This window comes from Carica papaya, chromosome 3, assembly GCF_054855325.1.
Source record: "Carica papaya isolate Zhongbai chromosome 3, ASM5485532v1, whole genome shotgun sequence".
In the NCBI taxonomy this organism is placed as follows: domain Eukaryota; kingdom Viridiplantae; phylum Streptophyta; class Magnoliopsida; order Brassicales; family Caricaceae; genus Carica; species Carica papaya.
This window is the reverse complement of record NC_142311.1, coordinates 2,153,917-2,176,395: the sequence shown is the minus strand read 5'-3', so window position 1 is coordinate 2,176,395 and position 22,479 is coordinate 2,153,917. Positions and strand designations below refer to the sequence as shown.

General features: G+C 35.6%; 2 protein-coding genes across 3 annotated transcripts; one reads left to right on the top strand and one right to left on the bottom strand.

Annotated features, from left to right (window-relative positions):
• Positions 1-738: 738 nt before the first annotated feature.
• Positions 739-5,338, top strand: LOC110811855 (phenylalanyl-tRNA synthetase class IIc family protein). The gene is made up of 10 exons (XM_022038455.2): positions 739-994; positions 1,516-1,706; positions 2,525-2,731; positions 2,857-2,974; positions 3,327-3,403; positions 3,794-3,973; positions 4,107-4,151; positions 4,371-4,475; positions 4,630-4,743; positions 4,846-5,338. Exons 1-10 carry the CDS (start codon positions 802-804, stop codon positions 4,894-4,896), a joined length of 1,281 nt encoding a protein of 426 aa, XP_021894147.1. The 5' UTR covers positions 739-801; the 3' UTR covers positions 4,897-5,338.
• A 1,037-nt stretch (positions 5,339-6,375) lies between these two features.
• Positions 6,376-22,031, bottom strand: HY2 (phytochromobilin:ferredoxin oxidoreductase, chloroplast / phytochromobilin synthase (HY2)). 2 transcript variants are annotated; one of them, XM_022038457.2, is made up of 8 exons: positions 21,646-22,030; positions 10,578-10,694; positions 9,255-9,349; positions 8,329-8,422; positions 8,068-8,199; positions 7,766-7,870; positions 6,815-6,865; positions 6,376-6,734 (listed from the first exon to the last, which is right to left on the bottom strand). In XM_022038457.2, the coding sequence occupies exons 1-8, from the start codon at positions 21,859-21,861 to the stop codon at positions 6,552-6,554; spliced, it is 993 nt and encodes a 330-aa protein (XP_021894149.1). In that variant the 5' UTR covers positions 21,862-22,030; the 3' UTR covers positions 6,376-6,551. The 2 variants fall into 2 exon arrangements, with proteins under 2 accessions (XP_021894149.1, XP_088071143.1); XM_088215017.1 differs by lacking the exon at positions 10,578-10,694 and having other exon boundaries at positions 21,646-22,031.
• Positions 22,032-22,479: the final 448 nt, after the last annotated feature.

Here is a 22,479-nt window from a genome sequence, read left to right as displayed (position 1 = left end):
AAGACTGCGATGAGTTTTGGGCCGGCGAAGTGCACTACGGCGGAGGGTTGTAATGAGAATGAATGTGACAGACGATGCAAACAGACGTATGGAGAAGCAGATGGTTATGGATTTTGCCTTCGGGTAGATAATCCGCCAGACAAAATCTGTACTTGTCGTTATAATTGTTCCTAATTTCTTGTAAATCGAATGATGTCATGTTTACGTTTTAAATAAAAATTACGATAAATTATTATATTAATTTCCAAAGTTACACATATACTTTACAATTTTATTTTAGATGTTTTTTTTTTTAAACGTATAATTTATTTATATTTTATAACCGAAAAAAACTAAAATAATTATGTCACGAATGTTTTTAAAAATAATATTTTTGACTAATTGTTTGAATTAATATATTAGTAATAATTTATTATTATTAATTTAACTAATTAATTAAAATAAAGTCGTTGAATTATCTTTTTAAAATATTTAAATATAACAAATTTAACTTTTTTTAATTAAAAAATAAATAAAAATATTAGAAATTAAATTGCATCAAAATATTAGGAATCAAATTGTAATAAATTTAAATAGTAATGTAAGTTATAAGATTTTTGCAATAAACATATATATATTTTTTAATTATTTATATGCCTGAACTGAATTGGGTACAATCCCGGGTTTAAAAAGCCCGACCCAGCTAAAATGGGTTGGGCCCGACTCTCTGAGAAGAAAAACGAGCGGAAATGGGAAAGCCACGGATAGCATAGGCCACTCTTCTGGGGCAGAGAGGCAGACAGCGAGTGCCACAATTCTTCCATGGCCGTCTCACTTGCTCAGACCACTCTCTTCTCCAAAACCTCATATTTCCTCCGAGGAAATGCTCTTAAATGCTTCACCTTTTCCGTACCTTTCTCTTCATCTTCTGCTTCAGTTCTCCGTACAGGCAAGAAGGCGAGGCAACCCATTGTCTCTGTTCTAGAGCTCGGTGGAGTCAAGATCGCAAAAGACGGTAGAGATTTCCTACTGTCAAGAATTTGAGCTCAATTTCTGTTTGTACTGTTTTCGATTTTAGTACGCGGGTTGTTTGAACTGAACTTTTGATGTTGTTCTTTATCTGAACTGTTGTAATCACTTGATGCAATTGGCAAAAATAGGCCTGCGTTTGTTTTTGTTATCGGTTTGGAAGAAGTGTCTTTATTTTATTCATCGATAACGCTTTCTAGGAACTTGGTTGGGTGCAACTCAAGCATTTTAACTGAGAGTAATTTCTGAAATGTTTTTTTTTAACGTCATGTTGTAACTTATTTTGGTTCTTAGAAATCCGAAAACGTGGTTTTTGTTGAGTTCGCATAAGAATTTAACAAAGTGAGGATGCCTTCTTTAATGTCAACTTTATGATGAAGAAAGAATTTTTTTTGTATCATGTGATTTAACCATTCTGGCTGATTGGTGAAATTGTTATGTGGATTTATTCTTTTTCGTTTTTGAGATGTTTATGCAGTTTGACAATTTGGATTTTGGGGTTTATAGATGTTGTGAGGGATGACCCAACAAACAATGTCCCGGATACAATATTCTCCAAACTCGGAATGCAACTTCATAGAAGGAATCAACATCCAATTGGGATTCTTAAAAACGCAATCTACGAATATTTCGATACTAATTACTCGAACAAGTTTGATAAGTTTGATGATCTGTGCCCAATTGTTTCTGTACAGCAGGTACATACTGCAGCTTATATGCTTAAAAAATTTGTTACATTGGACAATATTTAACTATTCCTTTTCGTCTGCTACTTATTCTCGCATATATTTAATCTGATATGCTGTTTATGTTTGCATTCACATACAAAGACCACTTCGTCTTTGCATTTTTGTTTGTGTTTTGCAGTTTCCATTTGCTATAGTTAGTGTCATACATTTTGATTCTCTCGTGATTATTACATTTTACACATTAATGTGTAGAAAATTTAAGCAGGTTTCTTATATTTCTTTCTCTAGAGGTGACCCCTTCTTTTTGGGAAAGCTTTAATTCTAAAAGTTCCACAAGTAAGCAATATATATAAACCCTTCCCCCATTTTTATTGATTATTGATACGTTTTAGATGTCTTGATATCATTTTTACTTCTTTTTCACTTCTTTTTTGATTCACCATCATGCCTGTCACATATAACCATATCTCATGCCCATGATCAACTTTGATTTCTCTAACTTGAAGTATGAGGCCTTAGAAATTGTGTGATACTTATTCAGAGTCTGGATTTTGATTGAGCTACTTAAAATTTGTCCTAATCTTGTTTTATTCTATTTAAAAAAGAAACATCCTTTAGCATGGGTTTTTGTTCTTTGGTGTGCTTTTTCCTACTTTTCGGGTTTGTCCTCACCTAAGTGAATGCAGCTTTTATTTATCCAACTGATGGATCCACATCATTGTCTTCTAAACTATTTGTTATAGTAGATGAATCTCAAGATTCTGATGAAATTATTATCATAAATAAGAATACATGTGCACCTTCTTGACTTCTTTACTTCTTTGCAGAATTTTGATGATGTCTTGGTTCCTGCTGATCATGTATCCAGGAGTTACAATGACACATACTACATTGATCCTCAAATTGTTTTGAGGTGCCATACAAGTGCCCATCAAGCAGAACTGTTAAGAAGAGGACACACTCATTTCCTTGTAACAGGAGATGTTTATCGCAGAGATTCTATTGATTCAACACATTACCCTGTATTCCATCAGGTGTTTTTCCTTGTCTTCTTTCCAGTTGCTTAGTTGCCTCCTGGTATATACATATATGTATATTTCGTTCTCTGATATTTTTTGGAATTTCATATTCCTAATATCTTTATTTTGTCACATTATAGATGGAAGGTGTGCGTGTATTTTCTCCAGATGAGTGGGAGGCATCTGGCATGGATGCCACATCTTATGCTGCAGAAGATTTAAAGAAATGTCTTGAGGGATTGGCGCGTCACTTGTTTGGTATACTTGAAATCTTTGTTTGGCAACTGAAATGCTTAAATTAACTGCTGCCACTTTGAGCATGCTGGAAATTTTGGCATATCCATTTGTCAGGAATTACTAGGTATATTTAATGCAGGAACATAGATGAATAAATTTTAACTGAGGGAGAAGTTCTATTCAAAAGAAAATAGCACTATGCTGTGAAATCACAGTGAAGCATTTTCTCATAAAAAATGTAATGAAGTTTTAAATTTTTTAATATTCTGCATTGTTTAAATATCTTGAAGGAAATTTGACTTGGTAGCAGCTTTATAACGTTTATAATTCTTACAAAGTGATCTTGTTAAGCAAAAGATGTTAATGACTTCAGGTGCTGTTGAGATGCGCTGGATTGATACATATTTCCCATTTACTAATCCATCTTATGAGCTTGAGATATATTTTAAGGTATTCTCTGATTTTCTTTTAGTGCCTTTTAAGACTCACTTGAGGAAAGAAAATACAAATATCGAAGAAAAGGATGAAGTTAGGCCACATATAAGTGTATTCTTAGAATGTTTCTGATTTTACAAACCAGCAAAAAGAAGTGTTCTTTCTTTTTTTTTTTTTTTTTTGTCTTTTTTTTTGTCAATTTGTTAACTATAATTGTACCTTTTAGAATTTTGTAAATTTTTGGTCAAAAGAATTGAGAATTGAGCATCTTGAAGCAAAGCTAGGATATTAAGTTTAAAAATACCGAGAAAATAAAAGAAGAGAAAATTGTTTATCTTCATGGTTTCACTATTTGGGAACTTTTAGCACATGTATATCACCGACCATTTTCCAACTAACTGCCAGGAAAAATGGTTGGAGGTTTTGGGCTGTGGGGTGACTGAGCAAGATATATTGAGGAAAAATGGGAAGCTGAATAATGTTGCTTGGGCATTTGGACTAGGATTGGAGCGCCTAGCGATGGTCCTATTTGACATACCGGATATTCGACTTTTTTGGTCAAGCGACGAGCGTTTTACCTCCCAGGTAAATCTTGGTGCATCTCACGATATTGCTTTGTTGTCCCTTTCATGTATTTCATGTTTATATACATTTTAATAGGAAATAGAAAACTCTTTGATGCTGAAAGTCGATATTGATTTAAGATATCTCAATGCAGTTTTCCAAGGGCCAACTGGGTGTCAAATTCAAGCCATTCTCGAAGGTGATAATCATCTAGATCTTATATTCTTATATTTTTCAAGTTGCAGCTCTATATTACAGTTTTCAAAATTATTAGTGATGTTTCAGCGATTCTTTTTTTAAGTTCAGCTAGTTTGTGCTTTAAATGTTTTGACTTTTTGAGATCTGGTTATTGCTAAACATGTTCTTATGCTGGCAAAGGCAGTATATTTTAACACAAGAACTGAATTGTTCATAACAGTATCCTCCTTGTTACAAGGACATGAGTTTCTGGATCAATGAGTCATTCACCGAAAATAATTTATGTGAAATTGTCAGAGGTGTTGCTGGGGATCTTGTTGAGGAGGTATGAATTACTCTCCCTTTACTTGGATGTTTTGCTCAAGATGTGAAACTTTTCATACAGCAGATTGATTCATAATCTGCACCTCTACTAAGAATGCAGAACTTTATTTGGAGCTTTGAATTAAGGTTTCATTTATAATTTTTCCAAACATCAGGTCGTGCTGATTGACAATTTTACCAATAAGAAAGGGATGACAAGTCACTGTTATAGGATTGCATATCGGTCAATGGAACGCTCGCTTACTGATGAGGAAATTAATGACCTGCAGGTACTCCGTATTTTGAGTTCTTTTATTTTCTGTTCCTCGTGCACCTGATTTTGTGTTTGTATGAGCTAAGAACGATTCAATTATCTTCAAATTCAATTGCAGTGGAATGTGAGAGAGCAAGTGCAAAGCAAGTTAAAGGTTGTCCTAAGATGAGAGAGCCTCGGGGTCCGGCAATGCGGATCGGGTAACAAAAAAAAAAACCATGTAAATTTTTTGAAGTTAGAGGTGTCAGATTTTCTAATTTAAACAACACAGGCTGCATTTTTTATGTTGAATGTATTATGAAAAGGAAAGATACCTAGCTTAAGGGGCATTCTCCAAAACAATAAGATCTTCTGGACATAAACGATTGACTTCAAGATTACTAGTTTTTTTTTTTTTTAAATTTCTTTTTAGGATGGACACTTATAAAAATAATACATTCACTATGAAACTTCCCACCTTCCCTTCCTCTTGTTCATGTTTATTTTGGGCTTCTCAAATATATGTTAGTGAGGAAGGAGAAGAAAAAAAGGGGGAGATACCTGTTTGATTTGGTATTGTTTTTCTTCTCCTGTTTGAATGATTAAATAAAATAGAAGAGAAATTACTTACACTTGTAATTTTTTTTTTTTTTTTACTTTACCAATTTAAAGGGGATAATTTAGCTCTGTGTAATTAAAAAAATTATTTTCTTTGCCCTTTGTCTCATCCCTTTATATCAGCCTCTTTCCAAACTTGCCCTAAAATACATCCAGTTTCAAGCAATTACAATCCTTTTATTGCAAAATGTGGATGATTTTTTTTTTTTTTTTTTTTAAATCAGAACATTAGCATGTTCATCCAATGAATGTCTTTCATGATAAAATACTTAGAGCTCATATCCAGTTTTCAATCTAATTGGATCAGATGACACTGTACCTGTAACCTATTGAACTCATTTCCTGTGATAGCCTCGAACCAAAAAGCTTTTGACTGCATGAATTCCCTTTTCACCCATCAGAAATATGAGCTTTTGGAAGATCACTTGCATTTACCCATCACATACTCCGGCTAGCTCAGTTCATTGCCCTGTGTCCAATAGTCAATCTTTTGGGACCTTTCAAGTTAGGCATTGAATGTCATGCAGCCGGCAAAAAACCTTATATTTCCTTCAATATCATCAGGCAAAACAAATTTAACTTGCTGAGCAACATGTAAATGCGTTTAGCATCCAGAGAACATTTAATTTGCAGAAGGAAGATTGTGTTCAGAAGGCAAGAGAGATATTCAAGAGCCAGAGAAATTCAGTGAAGTTATTCACTCTAAGCATTACACCAAAAAGCATGAACTCCTAACAGAGTAGTTCATCTCGGTACAATCTTCTGGTTAGCATCATTGTAGCAGGATATAATGATTTGTATGATTTTTCTTTTTGAAAGAAGATTTGTATAATATTATAAGAGGCAAAATTCCAAACATTTAAAAATCTAAAGGTATTTTTGGTTCAATTCTCATTACATTTCTTGTTACTTCTCACCTCTGATGTTCATCTTAAGACAATTTATATATACATATCAAATTTTCAAGTTTCAGCTACCGCCACTTCTTAGAACTCCTTGATGTTAGTAATTAGTGGGAAGGAAATGAGAACCACCAAATGGGACCTAAAGGTACTAGAAATACTGCTTTACAACACGCCTCTTTGAGAAAGTTTAACAGGTAAGCATGGTGTACAAAGGTCAAGAAAATATGGAAAACCGCAAAAAGAGAGTGAAAATGGAAAAAATATAAAAAAGGAGAAGGAAGGGAAGGGGAGGACAGAAAATGTAAGCAATCTAAAATTACTTCTAAAAGTTGTCACCAATAAATTCTCCTCTTGTATCCCACGGACGAGTTTCAAATGACCTTCCAATCATACTGCGCTTCTCATTTACAGTCCCATCTCCACGGTGATACTCTGGGAAGTAATCCAGGAAAGTTTTGCTTCCCAATTCATTAATCCCATTGAAGAGGAAGTTCCTCATCAAGTCCTATATAATTGCATGTGATGAAAGAAACTTAATGTAGCTATCTGAAAGAAGAGTAACTAGAACCAAGTTGTGATAGATACCTTTGCAGTATTCTCACCAATCAACCTTTTCAGAATTCCGTGACCAGGATCCTGCTCAACCAAACACGTAAACTATATATCTTATTTGATCAAGTTTGGGAAAATATGGCAGCATTTAGTTACATAAATTTTAAACATGCATGTGGTTTTAAGGGATGCAATTTATGCAGCACCCTTGCCTGAAAAAAAGTTTTAAAATAGGCATCCATACTCCTCCATTTTGGGCCCTTACAAACTGGCTAGTTATGCTGAATCGTAAAATTTCTAACATTTAGAAATATGAATTAAATATAAATTTCACTAAATGTACTGGAACTCCTATAAATAATTGATGCCATATCAAGCTTGAAGAACTATCAGAAAAGATCTCCCAATATGGACTGCCTAGCATTGGATACTTCTGTCAGTATTTTCTTTCCAAACAGTAGTTTTGTATTCCATTGTACATACATCTCACATTTTTCTCCAGTAATCCAGTTCAGGATAAAATATGCTTATCCTATTTTCTGACACCAAGTTGTCATGAATGCCAAATTGTGTTCCGAGAGCATATGCTAATATGTTTCCAGTATTATTAGACAGGAAACCAAATATTCCCTTTTAATATTGAATATATCTTCATATTAGCAGATTGTAGATGCTTTTGTGCAAAAAAGCACTATAAGAAATTGGAATAAGCTAATAGACATAGGTACCATTTATATGGGCTAAATCTATGCAAGTTCTTTAACTGTTTATTGTCGTAATTTGGGCAGAATTTCTGCAGCTTTTGACTGTTTACAGCTAGAGTTGCTTTTAACTATAGCATGATTTGTTTCTTATGGCAAAAAATTAAGATTTGTTAGTTTAGAAGTAAAAGTCATAGTGTTTGAGTTGGTGCTTCAGCAAAAACCCAATTTATAAGTCCAACCAAATGAGCCATAAAAGGTTCTATAAACAAATATACATCACCTTTTCAGCTCTCCATGTTAGATATCTGTGCTGCGCTTCCCGATTGCAAATAACCTGAGATGCATCTACTGCTTCTACTGCTTGGTCCATCAACTTGAGCCATGCCTAGAAGAGCAATAGAAAATTCCAAAACAAGCACAATTTGACATGCTTCAACCATTTGCTTGAGTTAAGAGCTAACCAAAAAAATGTTGATATGCAGTTTTGCCGAGATTGTATCAAAGAATTGTAAGTCGGGTGGAAAAGTTAACTAATAACATGTACCCAATAGTGCACAGCAGGATAAGAGCTAAATAGCTTACCTGATAGTATTCCATGAATGCAGAGAACAAAACTTCATGATTGAATTGGCTTGAAGAAAACTTGGTCCATATCACCGTTGGTGAAAAAAATTTTATAGACTCAGCTGTAAGCTTTCCACCCCAAGGTAAAAGCTGCATGAAATCTGTTTTCAGTCACGATACTATAATGTTTAGGAAGAATTAGTGAATAATATGGATATATTATGAATAAGCAAATTACTAAAATCAATGAAATATTTCAGGAGCAAGCCTTTCACTTACCTCAATATACTTGAGACATAAAGGCATTAAGTCATTATAGTACTTCTCCTTATAATCTCTGTGCCTCATTACATCATGCAAAGGGTTTAGGTCCCTGAAAAAGCATCACACAAGGTAAGTTCCAATTCTTGAATGTTTCATTTGTTTCTCATAAACACATTAACTTAGGTGTACAGGTATTCAATAATCAAAGAGAGCTTAATGATATTAGGTGCAAAATATTAATATTATGCAAAGGAAACACAAGTTCAGATAAAACCAGATAATTGCAACTCATTGTGTGTATATGAAAGTTGATGTGAGCTAAATTTCTCAACATAAGCATATAGTAAAAAATTTGAAAAAAGTTCTCATAATATTTAAATGCGTAATGATGACTGGACAAGAAAGCATTGAGGATTAAGATGAAAAGCAGAGGAAAAATAATCAAAATCTGGAAAGAGTTGAAGTTGCCACTCACAGTAGAGGTGTTGGCAAGGGACTAATATAAGGTTCACAAGAAGCACAGTCCACAGAAGAGAGGTGCACAAGGGGCTATATAAGGTTCACGAGAAGCATGGTCCTCTCTATTGCTAACCACGACTAGGAACCTGAGGACTCTGAACTTTGTGGTAAAGCTAAACTAGAGGGCACTAAATGGGTGAAAGCCAATGCTAAATGAAGAGGGCGATTCCCCAAATCCATAATTATAAAACATACATGCATAATCATACATGAAAAAACATGCACATAAAACTACAAGAGCTAATGAAACATATGAATACAAAATTGAAGGTGAAAAACCCTTTCTCAACACCTCAGAATCAGCTTGTTACTGAGTTTAGAAGAGTGTTGACAAAAATATCATGCGGGAAGCTCATTTAAGAATAAAAAGACCTTACAATTCAGCAAACCATTGGTGAAAGACAAAAAGGAATAAAACTTACAACACAACAATGTTCTTGTCGGCAGAGGTAAAAAAGTTAGCACAGAATATAGGCACATCAAATTCCAGTTCTGGAAAGGCAGCAAAATCCAAAACCTGCATGGAATATCATAGTAGTTTTATTTAAAGGTTATAGCAGAATATTCAGTGCCTAAGTGATGCAGAAGAAGATGATCTTAATATGGAAAAGATTTTCTAGCATAGAAATTTTTTGCAACTGTTATTATTGTCTCGTACTTTTAATCTTTTTAGATTTATTTAAACATTAAAATATTTTAGTTTCTTTTTAAATAGATTTTAAATGCTACAAAAATTAGAATCTTCTAAATTTCCTCTTTTATAATTTTCTTTACTAGTTATAACTAATCTAGACGCAGAGGGCAATAGCTACCAACAGATAAAATAGATAATGATGAATTAAGAATTTCTTTGCTAGAGTTTTATTGTCTGCTATTTCTCTGTGTTTGTTCTTCTAACCTATTCTGTTTATTCTACTCCTCCTTATAATTTCTTCACCTTGATTTATAATCTCCTCTAACCTATCCTCTCTTTGGTTTCCCACATTAATTTTCTCTATTTTTAAACCATCCGTGGGACAAGTTAGTTTCCTCATCACGCGTCCTGCATCACTCAGTTTCATCCTTTATATAGACACAGAGCAGGACAAGGAGAACTTGAAGCATAACATCTATAATTTTTACATCTTCCTTTCTTTCAGCCATTAGTTCCTGAACTTCTCTTCTATCTTTTTTGGGCAACATTTTAAGGCAAAGCAAACCGAGTGGAGGATGCAAGGAAAAAATTTGCACTTCTAACTAAGGATTAGACTCATGGGGTCAAAGAATAACCAATTCCTTGATCCATAAGCCATATGAAAAATGCACCCAGTAAAGAATTAGCGTACAGCAAAAGATACCTAATAAAATTTTCTAAATAATCTTCAAAGAAGTCTATATAATCATCAGTTATGGAAGATCATTACTCAGTTGATGATTTGGAGAAACGAGCTTAAGTTCACACCAGGACGAACTAAGTAATAAGCATCATGATCACCTTGTGGTAAAATGAAGTTTTGCTTTTTTTTCCCCTTAATCTTACTTTACTTTGAATTACGAATGCAGTATATTGAAGGAGATCAGTTTTCTGATCCATTTTTAAAATTACATGTTTGAAAAGAATTTTTTTAGTTCAACAGTGAGGTTCTAAAAATTAGTTGTAGTTCCCACTATAATCCTTTTTCTTTCCATTTTTCTTCACTTACCAAAATCCTTAAGGAGTTTAACAACTTCGAATACATAAGTAGTAAGTCCATCAGAAACGTTACCTGCATGGATTCATTCTGAATGCTCATACTTCGCAAGAGTCTAATCTTTGGAGCAACATATGATAGCATTTGAAGCTCAGTTTTCCCATCCATTGCATTCATACAACCAAATCTTTCCTGTTCAGCCAAACAATTTGCTTTTTCATGAATAGCAGGAATATTAAAGACCATAGATTGGCATCAGCATGCACCTACTTCTAGTTCATTACATAGAGGTAATTTTTTTTTGAGGTAATTCTTTTACATGGAGGTAATAATGGTCCCAAATAAACCAATTAAAATTAATCACCACAACTAAGGAAAAAGAAACTACTAAGAGGAAGGCTTATTTGAAGTTCCCATGTGAACACAATAAAACAATCAAAAGCACCTGAATTAATAACATACATTTTTAAAAAAAATAAAAAGTATATATGTATAATATCCGGTCCCGAAATTTGATCTGAAATTAATTTTAAAAATTAAAATTAATATATAAAAATATAAATTTTAAATTTATAAATTTCTATTTAATGTAAAATTATGAAAAAATAGGTAAATGATGAAATTGAAAACAATTTTGAAAAAAATGGGTAAAATTTTGGGTTTATAGGGTACTTTTGAAATAAAAATAAAAAACTGGGGGTCAAAACGCAATTTAGGAAAAATGTGCCACATAGGACTGCCAAGTCAACAGCCCCAACGAACCAAAACGAGTCGCGTGCCAAGATACACTGACTCGGTGCCACGCTGGTAATTGATGTGCCCGCGATCGGATGGTCCGGATTTATTCCCGTGCACATGGACGGTCCGGATCCGTTCTCTCCTCAGGCGCGATTGAACGGTCGCAATTAAACACGATGAACGACTCAGATTCGTTCCCTATTTAAACGCGATCATACTGTCTATACCAAATCGCGATGAACGGTTCAGATTCATTTTCTCTTTAAACGCGATCGAACGGTCGAGATCAAACGCGATGAATGAACCAGATTTAAGGAAGACGGGTATAAATATCTCACTTCACACCGAATCCTAACCCTAGCCGTCAGCCCCCGTCAGAGAAGAAGATCCAGTCGTCAGAGAAAGGAGCCGACCATCGGCCCCCGCCGCGTCGGAGCCACTTCCAACCACCAAAAAAGATAAAAATTATCTTATTCGCTTGAAATTTGATTTTAAACACCCCCATAGCCAAATTGGAAAAAAAACAACAAATGAGCCAGAAACTGCGGGTAAAGCCGGACGGCACCGCCACGGGAAAAACCAAAAATCACCTCCGATGAGCCTCTTCCCATTTTCCGTTTCGTGCGATTTTTCTACCATTGTGTTTACCATTCTGTTTTATAAAGATTGACCGAAGAAAAACGTCCAACCGCAAAGGTAAGCTGGCAGAGCCGCTGCACCGGAAAATCCCGCTGCCGTTAAGTTTTTATTTTTCGATTTTTTTTCAGTTAATCGAGATCCCCTAACGTGTTTCCTCGTAAGAATGAGTATAAAATCGGCTAAAACTGCCAAAAAAGGCCAATTCGAGGTAAACCGCCGCCGTGGGCAGCTGTGTCGTCGCCGGAGCATGGTGGTGCCACCGTGCCAGAATTCCAAAATTGGCTGAAAAGAATTTTAACACCAATTTTTAGGGTTTATGCACGTGAAGCGTATTTCAATCTCCACAGAAAAATTTAAGAAACTCGAGAACCAACAGTAAGCACAACTGAAAGTTTAGTGTTTCAAACACCGATTCGGTTAAAAATCCCTCATCTTATTACCTGTTATGGAATTGAAGTCTAATTATAAATAAAACGGTATTTTGCATAATTTAAAAATTTTCGATAATTAATTACAGACTGCTAATGGAGCCGGAACCGGTTATTTATTACTGTTTGTCATGTTTTAACTGATTGTTTGATTTTACAGTTTTAAATGAATAATAATACACTGGAATTGGTAAAACGATTCAGTTGTGTTTTTTTTTATGCATGTATTCCTTGTCTTGTGTGATTTACAGTTAAATTATAAAACTGAAAACTTAATGTAAATAGAAATTGCTTGATTAAGTGAATGAATGAATGGTAAACTTACTGGATATCTTGGGAGATGGTGAACGAACCGGATACATAAAGAACCCTACCGTGAACGTCACCTCATACCGAACGGGATATCGAGAATTGGTATTTTGGCACTCATACCGAACAGGGTATAGGGACGACACGTTTCACTCTCATACCAGATGGGGTATTGAGGGATGGTATTTTTGGCGCTCATACTAGACAGGGTATGAGAACGGCCAATTAGTTGATAATATTAAATAAGGTTCACGCGTAGTGGGGGACATTTCTATGAACCCTCATGGATACCAGTAGGCAGATAAAAAGGCAAAATATTATTTTTACTTACTTGAATATGAGATTATGATATTGTTGAGCTATTGTCCCTATAGGTCGGTTTTGGAAATCTCGTTATGGTAAGTATGCAATAAATAATTTTATTTATGATAAATGAATTTACTTAAATTAAGAGTTCCATTAGTTGTTTTTATGATTTTTACCAATATTCGTTTCTGTATCGGTGAGTAATGTGATATTCAGGGCTAATGTACCTAACTCTTTCATTAACCATTTCATATTAAAAAGACCAAAATCCAAATCTCGATCAACAAGAGGGTTGTAAATAGTTCACCATCCGTATTCCCTTCAAATGCTAGTGAATGTCGTTTTAGGATACTTAATTATTTAATTTTTATTTATTTCTTAATTTTTTACTTGTTCTTTTAGAATGGTCATTTCCGTAGTCCTATTGAGTATTTTAAATTATTATGTAAGGAATGTAAACTCCAATTCTATTATTTTGCTTCCGCATTCAATTTATAATTTATTTTCTTTTAAAATTCCGAGTCGTTACAGTTGGTATCAGAGCGTGTTTCTCGGAACTATTCCTTATACAAAACCTTAGAAAACACCCAAAAAATGACTTATCACTCAACCATTCCTTGTGAAATGCAGGTACAGGTAGATGAGAAGAGAAAGACCCCCACTAAACCCTAGCAACTCGAAAGGGTTCGCTTCGGGAGGATGTTGACCGACTATTTGAAATGCTGGAGAGACTTATCGCTGTCTAGCAGGCCCGAGAGGAAAGAAGGGAGCTACCTGACCCTCTCCCGCTACCACAAGTTGAGCCATCCCTACAGTGGAAGGATTCTGAGCCACCCCGGTACGACCATGCTTCTCCACAGTACCATCCGGCACCACCACAATATGGTCTGGTGCCCCAATCGCATCACCCGGCACCACCATAGTATAGTTCGATGCCCCAACCGCATCACCTAGTACCACCACAGTACAATCTGGTGCCCCAACCGTATTATCCAGTACCACCACAGGGTCATCTGATCCATCCCCAACACAATCCAGTTCCCCTTCCACGAGACCCAGTTCCTCCCATTATGGACCCAGGCTACATTGAGAGGCATAAAAGACTAAATTCATCTACTTTTGCAGGGGTATCCTCCTTTGAAGAGATCGAGTACTGGTTAGCTGAGACAGAAAAAACTTTCACAACTCTTGGGGTGATTCCCGAACAAAGAGTCATACCTGCCACCTACATGCTAGTGGGAGAGGCAGGCCGCTGGTGGCAACTCAAGCAGGTCACCCTGCCCTTTTCAATCACTTAGGAACAGCTCTTGATGGTCTTCAATGCAGAGTACCTCCTAGAGCATTTCCGAGATATGAAGGAAATGGAGTTTGCACACTTAATCCAGGATAATATGACTGTATCAGAATATGTCCGAAGGTCCTTAGAGTTGGGCTGATATTCCCCTGAGAGCATGATAGATGAAGGCAGAAAGGCAAGAAAGTTTGAGTGGGGCCTCCGTCCTGAGATTGGACAACAGCTATATGTGTTCGAGCTCAGTACTTACTCAGCCGTTCTGGCCAAGGCACAGCTAGTAGAGAGGAACCTTCGCATTTTTCCTCAAACAGTAGGGAACCTCAGACCCTCGGTTTCACACCGCAGACCAGCACCTACTGCACCTGTTCAGCACAATAAGAGACCTACACCAATAACTCAGGCTCCTCCTCAGATTCCGACAACAGGACGCGGTAAGACTTGCCAGCACTGTGGTAAGGATCATGGAGACCGACTCTGCTATCGCCTCAATAATACTTATCGCATATGTAGGAGTGTCCAGCATTACGTGAGGGAGTGCCCGAGAAATCAGAACCAGGCTAGACCTCCTATTCAAGGCAGGGTTTACAACCTCACTCAGTAAGATGTAAAAGCCAACCCATACATGATACAGGATACGTACACTATCTATAATCATTTTGCATATATTTTGATTGATACTGGTGTCTCACATTCATTTGTTTCACATGATTTTACACAAAACTTAAATATATTACCTAAAAGACTTGATTCTGTGTTATTTGTATCTACTCTTGGGAGTAGGACACTACTGATGGAGGTTATATACAGAACCTGTATAATAAATATAGTAGATAGGAAATTGAGTGTGGAGTTGATAGAGATTGACACGGGGGAATTTGATGTAATCTTATAAATGAACTAACTAGCGGTGTATCACGCCACCGTAGATTGTTTTCATAAAAAACTTGTATTCAACCCTCTTAATGAAGAATCATTTACAAATAATAAAATTCCTTAAATATTATTCCCTCATGACAATTTTTCTATTACTAAGTGCTTTAACTCAACTATTTTCTTTAACTAGGCAAACTAAAGAAAGAAATTTATATTCGAGAGATTTCAGTAATCTGAGACTTCCCGAATGTGTTTCCGGATGAACTACCCGAATTGCTAGTGAACAGAGAAGTTGAATTCACCATAAATCTTCAATCAGGCACCCAATCTATTTCAGTTGCCTCTTACCGCATGAGTCGTGTTGAGATAGAGGAGCTGAGAAAACAGATCAATGAATTGCAGGATAGTGGATTCATCCGACATAGTGTGTTCTCTTGGGGTGCTGGAGTCACATTTGCATGGAAGGGAGATGAGACGTTAAGGTTATGTATTAACTACAGATGACTGAACAGAGTCATGATCAAGAAAGTATCCCCTCCTCAGGATCGATAACCTTTTTAATCAGTTGCAGAGTGCCCAAATCTTCTCCAAAATAGACCAGCGATCAGGTTACCATCAGGTAAAGATCAAGGCAGAACACATTCCCAAAACAGTTTTTCGAACCAGGTATGGACACTATGAGTTCTTGATCATGTCATCTGAACTAACCAACGCGCCAACCATCTTCATGGATTTGATGAACAGGATTTTCAGACAATTTCTAAACCAGTTCGTCATTATATTTATCGATGATATCCTACTCTATTCAAAAAGTAGAGAGGAACACGCTCACCATCTAACTCGAATTTTGCAAGTTCTTAAAGAAAAGAAATTGTATGTAAAGTTAAGTAAATGTGGGTTCTGTCTCGAACATACTATCTTCCTAGAGCACATCATATCAAAAGATGGAGTGTCAATGAATCCCAAAAAAGTTGAGGCAGTGCTTAGCTGGAAAAAATTAATCTTGGTCAAAGAGATTCGTAATTTTCTAAAAATGACAAGTTATTACCGCAGGTTCGTGGAAGGATTTTCTACCCTAACTGCCCCTTTGACTCGGTTTACAAAGAAGAACATCAAGTTTGAGTGGAACGAGAACTATGAAATGAATTTTTAGGAACTTAAGAAATGGTTGACCACTGCACCTGTGTTAGCCTTGCCGAGCGGAACAGGGGGATATATAGTTTATAGTGATGCCTCCTACCTGATGTTGGGTTGTATTCTGATGCAGCATGGAAATGTCATAACCTATGGGTTCAGGCAGTTGAAGAGTCATGAGAAAACCTGCCATACCTATGACTTAGAACTTACTGCGATTATCCACGTCTTAAAGACTTGGCGCCATTACTTGTATGGGGAGATCTTTTAGATCTATACCGACCATAAGATCTTGAAACACATATTCATTCAAAAAGATCTCAAAATACGTCAGAAAAGATAGATAGAACTCCTCAAGAACTACGATTGCAATATCTTGTATCACCCGGGTAATGGCAACGAGGTAGCCGACGCACTCAGCAAAAAAAGTACAAGTATATTAGCTCACCTAATGGTTTCAAAATGTAGGGCAATAGGGGCTGCACAACAGGTACGACTTCAAGACCTGAAGAGAGTTACATGTTTGGCCCACCTGACTGTTCAACCTGAGTTGATACAGAGAATAAAAGAAGTTCAATCCGCCAATTCCACCCTACCAACCCGCAAGAAAAACGCAGAACAGGAAGTAAATTCAGAATTTCGAATATCTGACGATGGGTTGCTTAGATTTCAGGATATGGTGTGTGTTTTATGTGACAGTGAGCTGACACATAGCTCAAAATTTGTCATGCATCCCAGAACCACCAAGATGTATCAAAGTATGCGACTCTAATTTTGGTGGAACGGGATGAAAAGAGATGTACCCGACTTTATTTCCAAGTGTTTGGTATGTTAGCAAGTCAAGTCAGAACATCAACATCCAAGCGGGCTACTTTAACTATTACCAATTCCGAAGTGGAAGTGAGAACACATCACAATAGATTTCGTAACAGGATTGTCTAGGGCACGCTCGGAACATGATGTCATTTAGGTAATTGTTGACCAGCTCACCAAGTCTTCCCACTTCTTAATTATCAATATGACCGACTCCTTAGACAAGTTAGTAAGAATGTATATCCGAAAGATAGTCAGGTTACATGGAATGTCAATAATAGTAGTATCCGACAGAGACCCTAGGTTCACTTATCGGTTCTGTTCTTGTTTTCAGCAAGTCATGGGAATGAAACTGTCCCTTAGTACTCATTCCACCCTCAAACCGATAGACAATCAAAAAGAACGATCCGCACACTGGAGAATATGCTCCGAACTTGTATTCTTGACTTCGGGGACCATTAGGATGATCATTTACTCTTAATAGAGTTCGACTACAATAACAACTACCAAACAAGTATCAGCATGACTTCGTACGAGGCGTTATATGATCACACATGCAGATAACTGATCTATTGGGAAGAGGTGGGTGATAGGAAACTGTTAGACCTAGATATAGTGGAGGAGACTACAGCCAAAATAATTAAGATCATGAAGAGCATTCAGACGGCTCCGAACAGGCAGAAGAGTTATGCGAATAACTGGAGGAGGAATTTCGAATTTGAGAAAGGTGATCGAGAGTTCTTTAAAGTCACTCCTTTCAACGGAATAAGTAGGTTTGGCAAGAGGGAGAAACTAAATTCCCGATTATTAGACCATTTGAAATCTTATATAGAATTAGCACTGCTTACAGACTGGCACTACCTCCAAAACTACTCAGGGTTCATAATGTGTTTCATGTATTCATATTACGCAAGTACAACCCGGACCCCTCTCACATCTTGGCCCATGAGCCCCTTTCACTTCAAGAGGATCTGTCTTGCGAGTAGGTACCAGTGGGTATTGTGGATCGAAAGAGTAGAGTACTCCGCAACTGGAAAATTCCTTTCATTAAGATCGTATAGCAGAATCACACACACATAGAGGCCACATGGAAGCTAGAATAAAATTTCAGAACTTAATATCCCCAACTATTTGATTGAGTGAGAGAGAGACAAATTTGAGAGATTAAATTTCTTTTAAGGGGGAGAGAAGAATTGTAATACCCGAACCTGAAATTTGGGTCGGGATTAATTTTAAAAATTAAAATTAATATATAAAAATATAGATTTTAAATTTATAAATTTCTATTTAATGTAAAATTAGGAAAAAATAGGTGGAAGATGAAATTGACAACAATTTTGGAAAAAATGAGTAATTCGGGTTCGCGTTGTGTTTTTGAAAGAAAAATTAAAAATTGGGAGTGAAAACGCAATTTAGGAAAAATGTGTCATATAGGACCGCCCAGTCAGCAACCCAAATGAACCGGAGCACGCCGCGTAGTAAGGCACGCTGACTCGGTGCTACACGAGAGGCCATGCTGGCAATCCGCGTGCCCACGATCAGACGGTCCGGATTTAGTCCCGCGCGCATGGATGGTTCGAATCCATTCCCTCCTTAGGCACAATCAGATGGTCGCAATTAAACGTGATGAATATCCCAAATTCATTTCCTCTTTAAACGCGATCGTACGGTTTAGATCAAATCGCAATGAATGGTTCAGATTCATTTCCTTTTTAAACACGATCGGACGGTCGAGATCAAACGCGATGAACAACCCAGATTTAGGTTTTGTTTGGATAAATTTCAATGATGGTTAATTAATGTATAGTAATGACAGTAATTGAATGGTAATAACACAGGATTAGAATGATAAAAAAAAATTTGATGGTATATTAATATATGTTAATGATATATTTTTGTTTGGATGATAGGATGGTATGGTTGTATTTTCAACTAAATTACTAATTTACCCATATATATTATATGTAATAGTAAATGGTATAAAAAAAGTATGTAAGAAAAAAAGAAATAAATTATTTATAAATATAATTATATTTATATTTAAATAAATAATTATTATACATAATCAAATTAAAATTTTATATTTAATAAAATAAATAATAATTATTTATATTATCATATTAATTTAATTGTCATGATAAATAAAGAATTAATTAAATTAAATGAGGATATAATGAGAAACAAATAACATGCCGGTCAAATACTACCAATTCGGTAGTTTAAAAATTCATCCCAAAATTTGTCAGTCAAATACCATTTATTACCATTGGAAGTTGAAACAGACACGCTTTTCTCACATCCGTAAAATACTATACATTAAAATTTTACCATTCACCATGATCTAAACAAAAGTTTAAGGAAGACGGGTATAAATATCTTACTTCACACCGAACCCTAACCCTAACCGCCAGCCCCCTGCAGGAGAAGAAAAACCAGTCGCCGGAGAAAGGAGTCGTCCGCCGCCTGTCGTCGCGCCGGAGCCACCTCCAAGAGTCAAAAAAGGTAAAAATTCTCCTATTCGCTCGAAATTTAATTTTAAACACCCCCATGGCAAAATCAGAACAAAAGAAATGGCGGATGAGCCGAAAACTGCAGGTAAAACTCTACGCCGCCGCCGCGAAAAAATCAAAAATTGCATCCAATGAGCCCCTTCACGTTTTCCGTTTTGTGCAATTTTTCCACCATTGTGTTCACCATTCTGTTTTGTGAAGATTGAACGAAGAAAGATGCCCAATCGCGAAGGTGAGCCAGCGGAACCACCGCACTGGCGGTAAATTTTTATTTTTTGACTTTTTTGTCCAACCGAAACCCTCTAACGTGTTTTCTCACAAGGATAGGTATAAAACCGGTCGAAACGGGCCAAAAACGGTCAGTCCGAGATAAACCGCCGCCGCAGGCGGTGGTGCCACCGTGCCGGAATTCCGAAATTGGCCGTAAAAGAGTTTTAACACCAATTTTAGATTTTTTGGAATATTTTTAGGTACGTGAAGCATGTTTCAATCTCCGCAGGAAAATTTAGAAAACTTGAGAACTGCCAGTAGATACAGCTGAAAGTTTAGCATTTCGGATACCGATTCTTGTAAGAATCTCTCACCTTATTTCATGTTATGGAATTAAAGTTTAATTATAAATAATACGGTATTTTGCGTAATTTAGAAAATTTCGATAATTAATTACGGATTGCTAATAGAGCTGGAACTGGTTATTTATTACTGTTTGTCATGTTTTAACTGATTGTTTGATTTTACAATTTTAAATAAATAATAATACACTGGAATTAGTAAGATGATTCAATTGTGTTTCCTTAATGCATATATTACTTGTCTTGCGTGATTTACAGTTAAATTGTGAAACTGAAAATTTAATGTAAACAGGAATTGTTTGATTAAGTGAATGAATGAATGGTAGTCTTACTAAATATCTTGTGAGATGGTGGACGAACCGGGTACATAAAAAATCCTACCGTGAACATCGCCTTATACCGGATCGGGTATCAAGAATTAGTATTTTGGTGCTTATACTGGACGAAACATGAGGACGGCCCGTTTCACCCTCATACCGGACGGGGTATTGAAGAATGCTATTTTTGGTGCTCATACCGAACGGAGTATGGCGACAGTCGGTTAATTGACAATGTTAAATAACGGTTCACGCGTAGTGAGGACATTCCTATGAACTCTTATGAATATAATAGACAGATAAAAAGAGAAAATTGTTATTTTTACTTATTTAAATATGAGATTATGATGTTGTTGAGTTATTGTCCCTATAAATCGATTTTGAAGATCTCGTTATGGTAAATATGTAATAAATGATTTTATTTATGATAAATAAATTTATGTAAATTAAGAGTTTCATTAGTTGTTTTTATGATTATTACCAATAAATTAAGAGCTCCAATAGTTCACCACCCGAACTCTTTTAAAAAACTAGTGAAAGTCGCTCTAAGATATTTAATTGTTTATTTTTTATTTATTTTTTGATTTTTCACTTATTCTTTTAGAATGCTTATTTCCGTATCTCTATTGGGTATTTTAAATTATTGTGTAAAGAATGTAAACCCTAACTCTATTATTTCGTTTGTGCATTTAATTTATAATTTTTTCTTTTTAAAGTTTCAGGTCGCTACAATCCGTATATAATAGTTACATGTCAATTAAAATATCTAATAGGTCTCGGAACCCTCACTAGAACACTGCAGATGATACCATATAATAGGTCAGTAAAAGAAGTTGGTAGAGTAAAGCCGTTCACGAGCTTGTTGACAGTTCAATTAACAGCAAATACGAAGCTCCAGCTCTCTTAATTTTAGGTTAACCATGCCAGAGAGCATAGGCAGAAAATGTTTGCAGAAGAACATAACCAGGTTCAACTTCAAAAAGGCACCAAGGCTATGTTTAACATGATAATCTACACACTACATACCAGCTCCAAGAAATTAGTAGCACGGACTAATTATATGACCGTTTGGTTTCAGTGAAGAGCTCATTGTGAAAAATATTCATAAATAAGATTCAGTAAATAATATCTCAGAAGAACCCGAATTTTGCTTATTTCACACATATCCATTAACTCATTTACAGAAACTACGCAAGAGGGACTGGTGTACCTGGAGAGAAGAAGGTTCCAAAACGGTGTGGAGCTTCGTTTCACTCAGAGCGGATTGAACCAATTTCTGATAAGAGGCTGCAGATATTCGTAGTACACAATTACTCTTCTTCTTTCTCCTGCTCCAGCAATTGTTGGCATTAACGCGAACGATTACAAGATGTGGTAAAGGAGGTTTCAGTCCTAAGCAAGGGGATAATGAATGACCGTACTTCATTGGAGAATGATAATAAGAGAATCTTCAACCGAAGTAGCAAACACCACCATTAATACTTCTCTCTCCCAGTCCTTGGGCGTTCGTCGCCTAAGAATCGAGTTGAAAATCCTCTCGCAGTTCGCTTTCCTTCTGCAACTTTTGGTTTTCGCTAGTAAATAATATTTTTTAAAAATATATTCAGCAGTACATAATATGTTTTAACATAAAAAATTAAATAATTTGGTTATATTTAAAAAAATATTTTTAAAATAATATTTAAACATTATTTAATTATTTTAATTTTTTATTATAATTTATAAAAAATTACGTTTTTTAAATAAATAAAAAAATTTAATGACTGAATTATAATAAATACAACAATTTTAAAAAATTAATTTACAATTTGTACAATATTTTATAATAAATAAACGATTTATATTAGTTGCAACTTTTGTCAAACAAAAAAGCATTTTACGAATTAAACAAAAAAAAAAATAGATGGGCTTTTATTGATAAGGGTCCATCATAGGCCAATTTTCCAGATGCCTCATTTCGCCGATGATTTTTAAACAAATTCCTAACAATTAATAAATCCATTCAATATGTGTACGATAGAGAGCTACATTAATTTAATTAAAT

Coding starts and splice junctions, on each gene's coding strand:
- LOC110811855 (XM_022038455.2), top strand. CDS start 802: ATGGCCGTCTCACTTGCTCAGACCACTCTCTTCTCCAAAACCTCATAT. Junction 995..1,515: donor AGTCAAGATCGCAAAAGACG/GTAGAGATTTCC, acceptor TGGGGTTTATAG/ATGTTGTGAGGGATGACCCA. Junction 2,975..3,326: donor ATTGGCGCGTCACTTGTTTG/GTATACTTGAAA, acceptor TAATGACTTCAG/GTGCTGTTGAGATGCGCTGG.
- HY2 (XM_022038457.2), bottom strand. CDS start 21,861: ATGAAGTACGGTCATTCATTATCCCCTTGCTTAGGACTGAAACCTCCT. Junction 9,350..10,577: donor TTCAGAATGAATCCATGCAG/GTAACGTTTCTG, acceptor TATTCCATGCAG/GTTTTGGATTTTGCTGCCTT. Junction 7,871..8,067: donor CATTCATGGAATACTATCAG/GTAAGCTATTTA, acceptor TTGCTCTTCTAG/GCATGGCTCAAGTTGATGGA.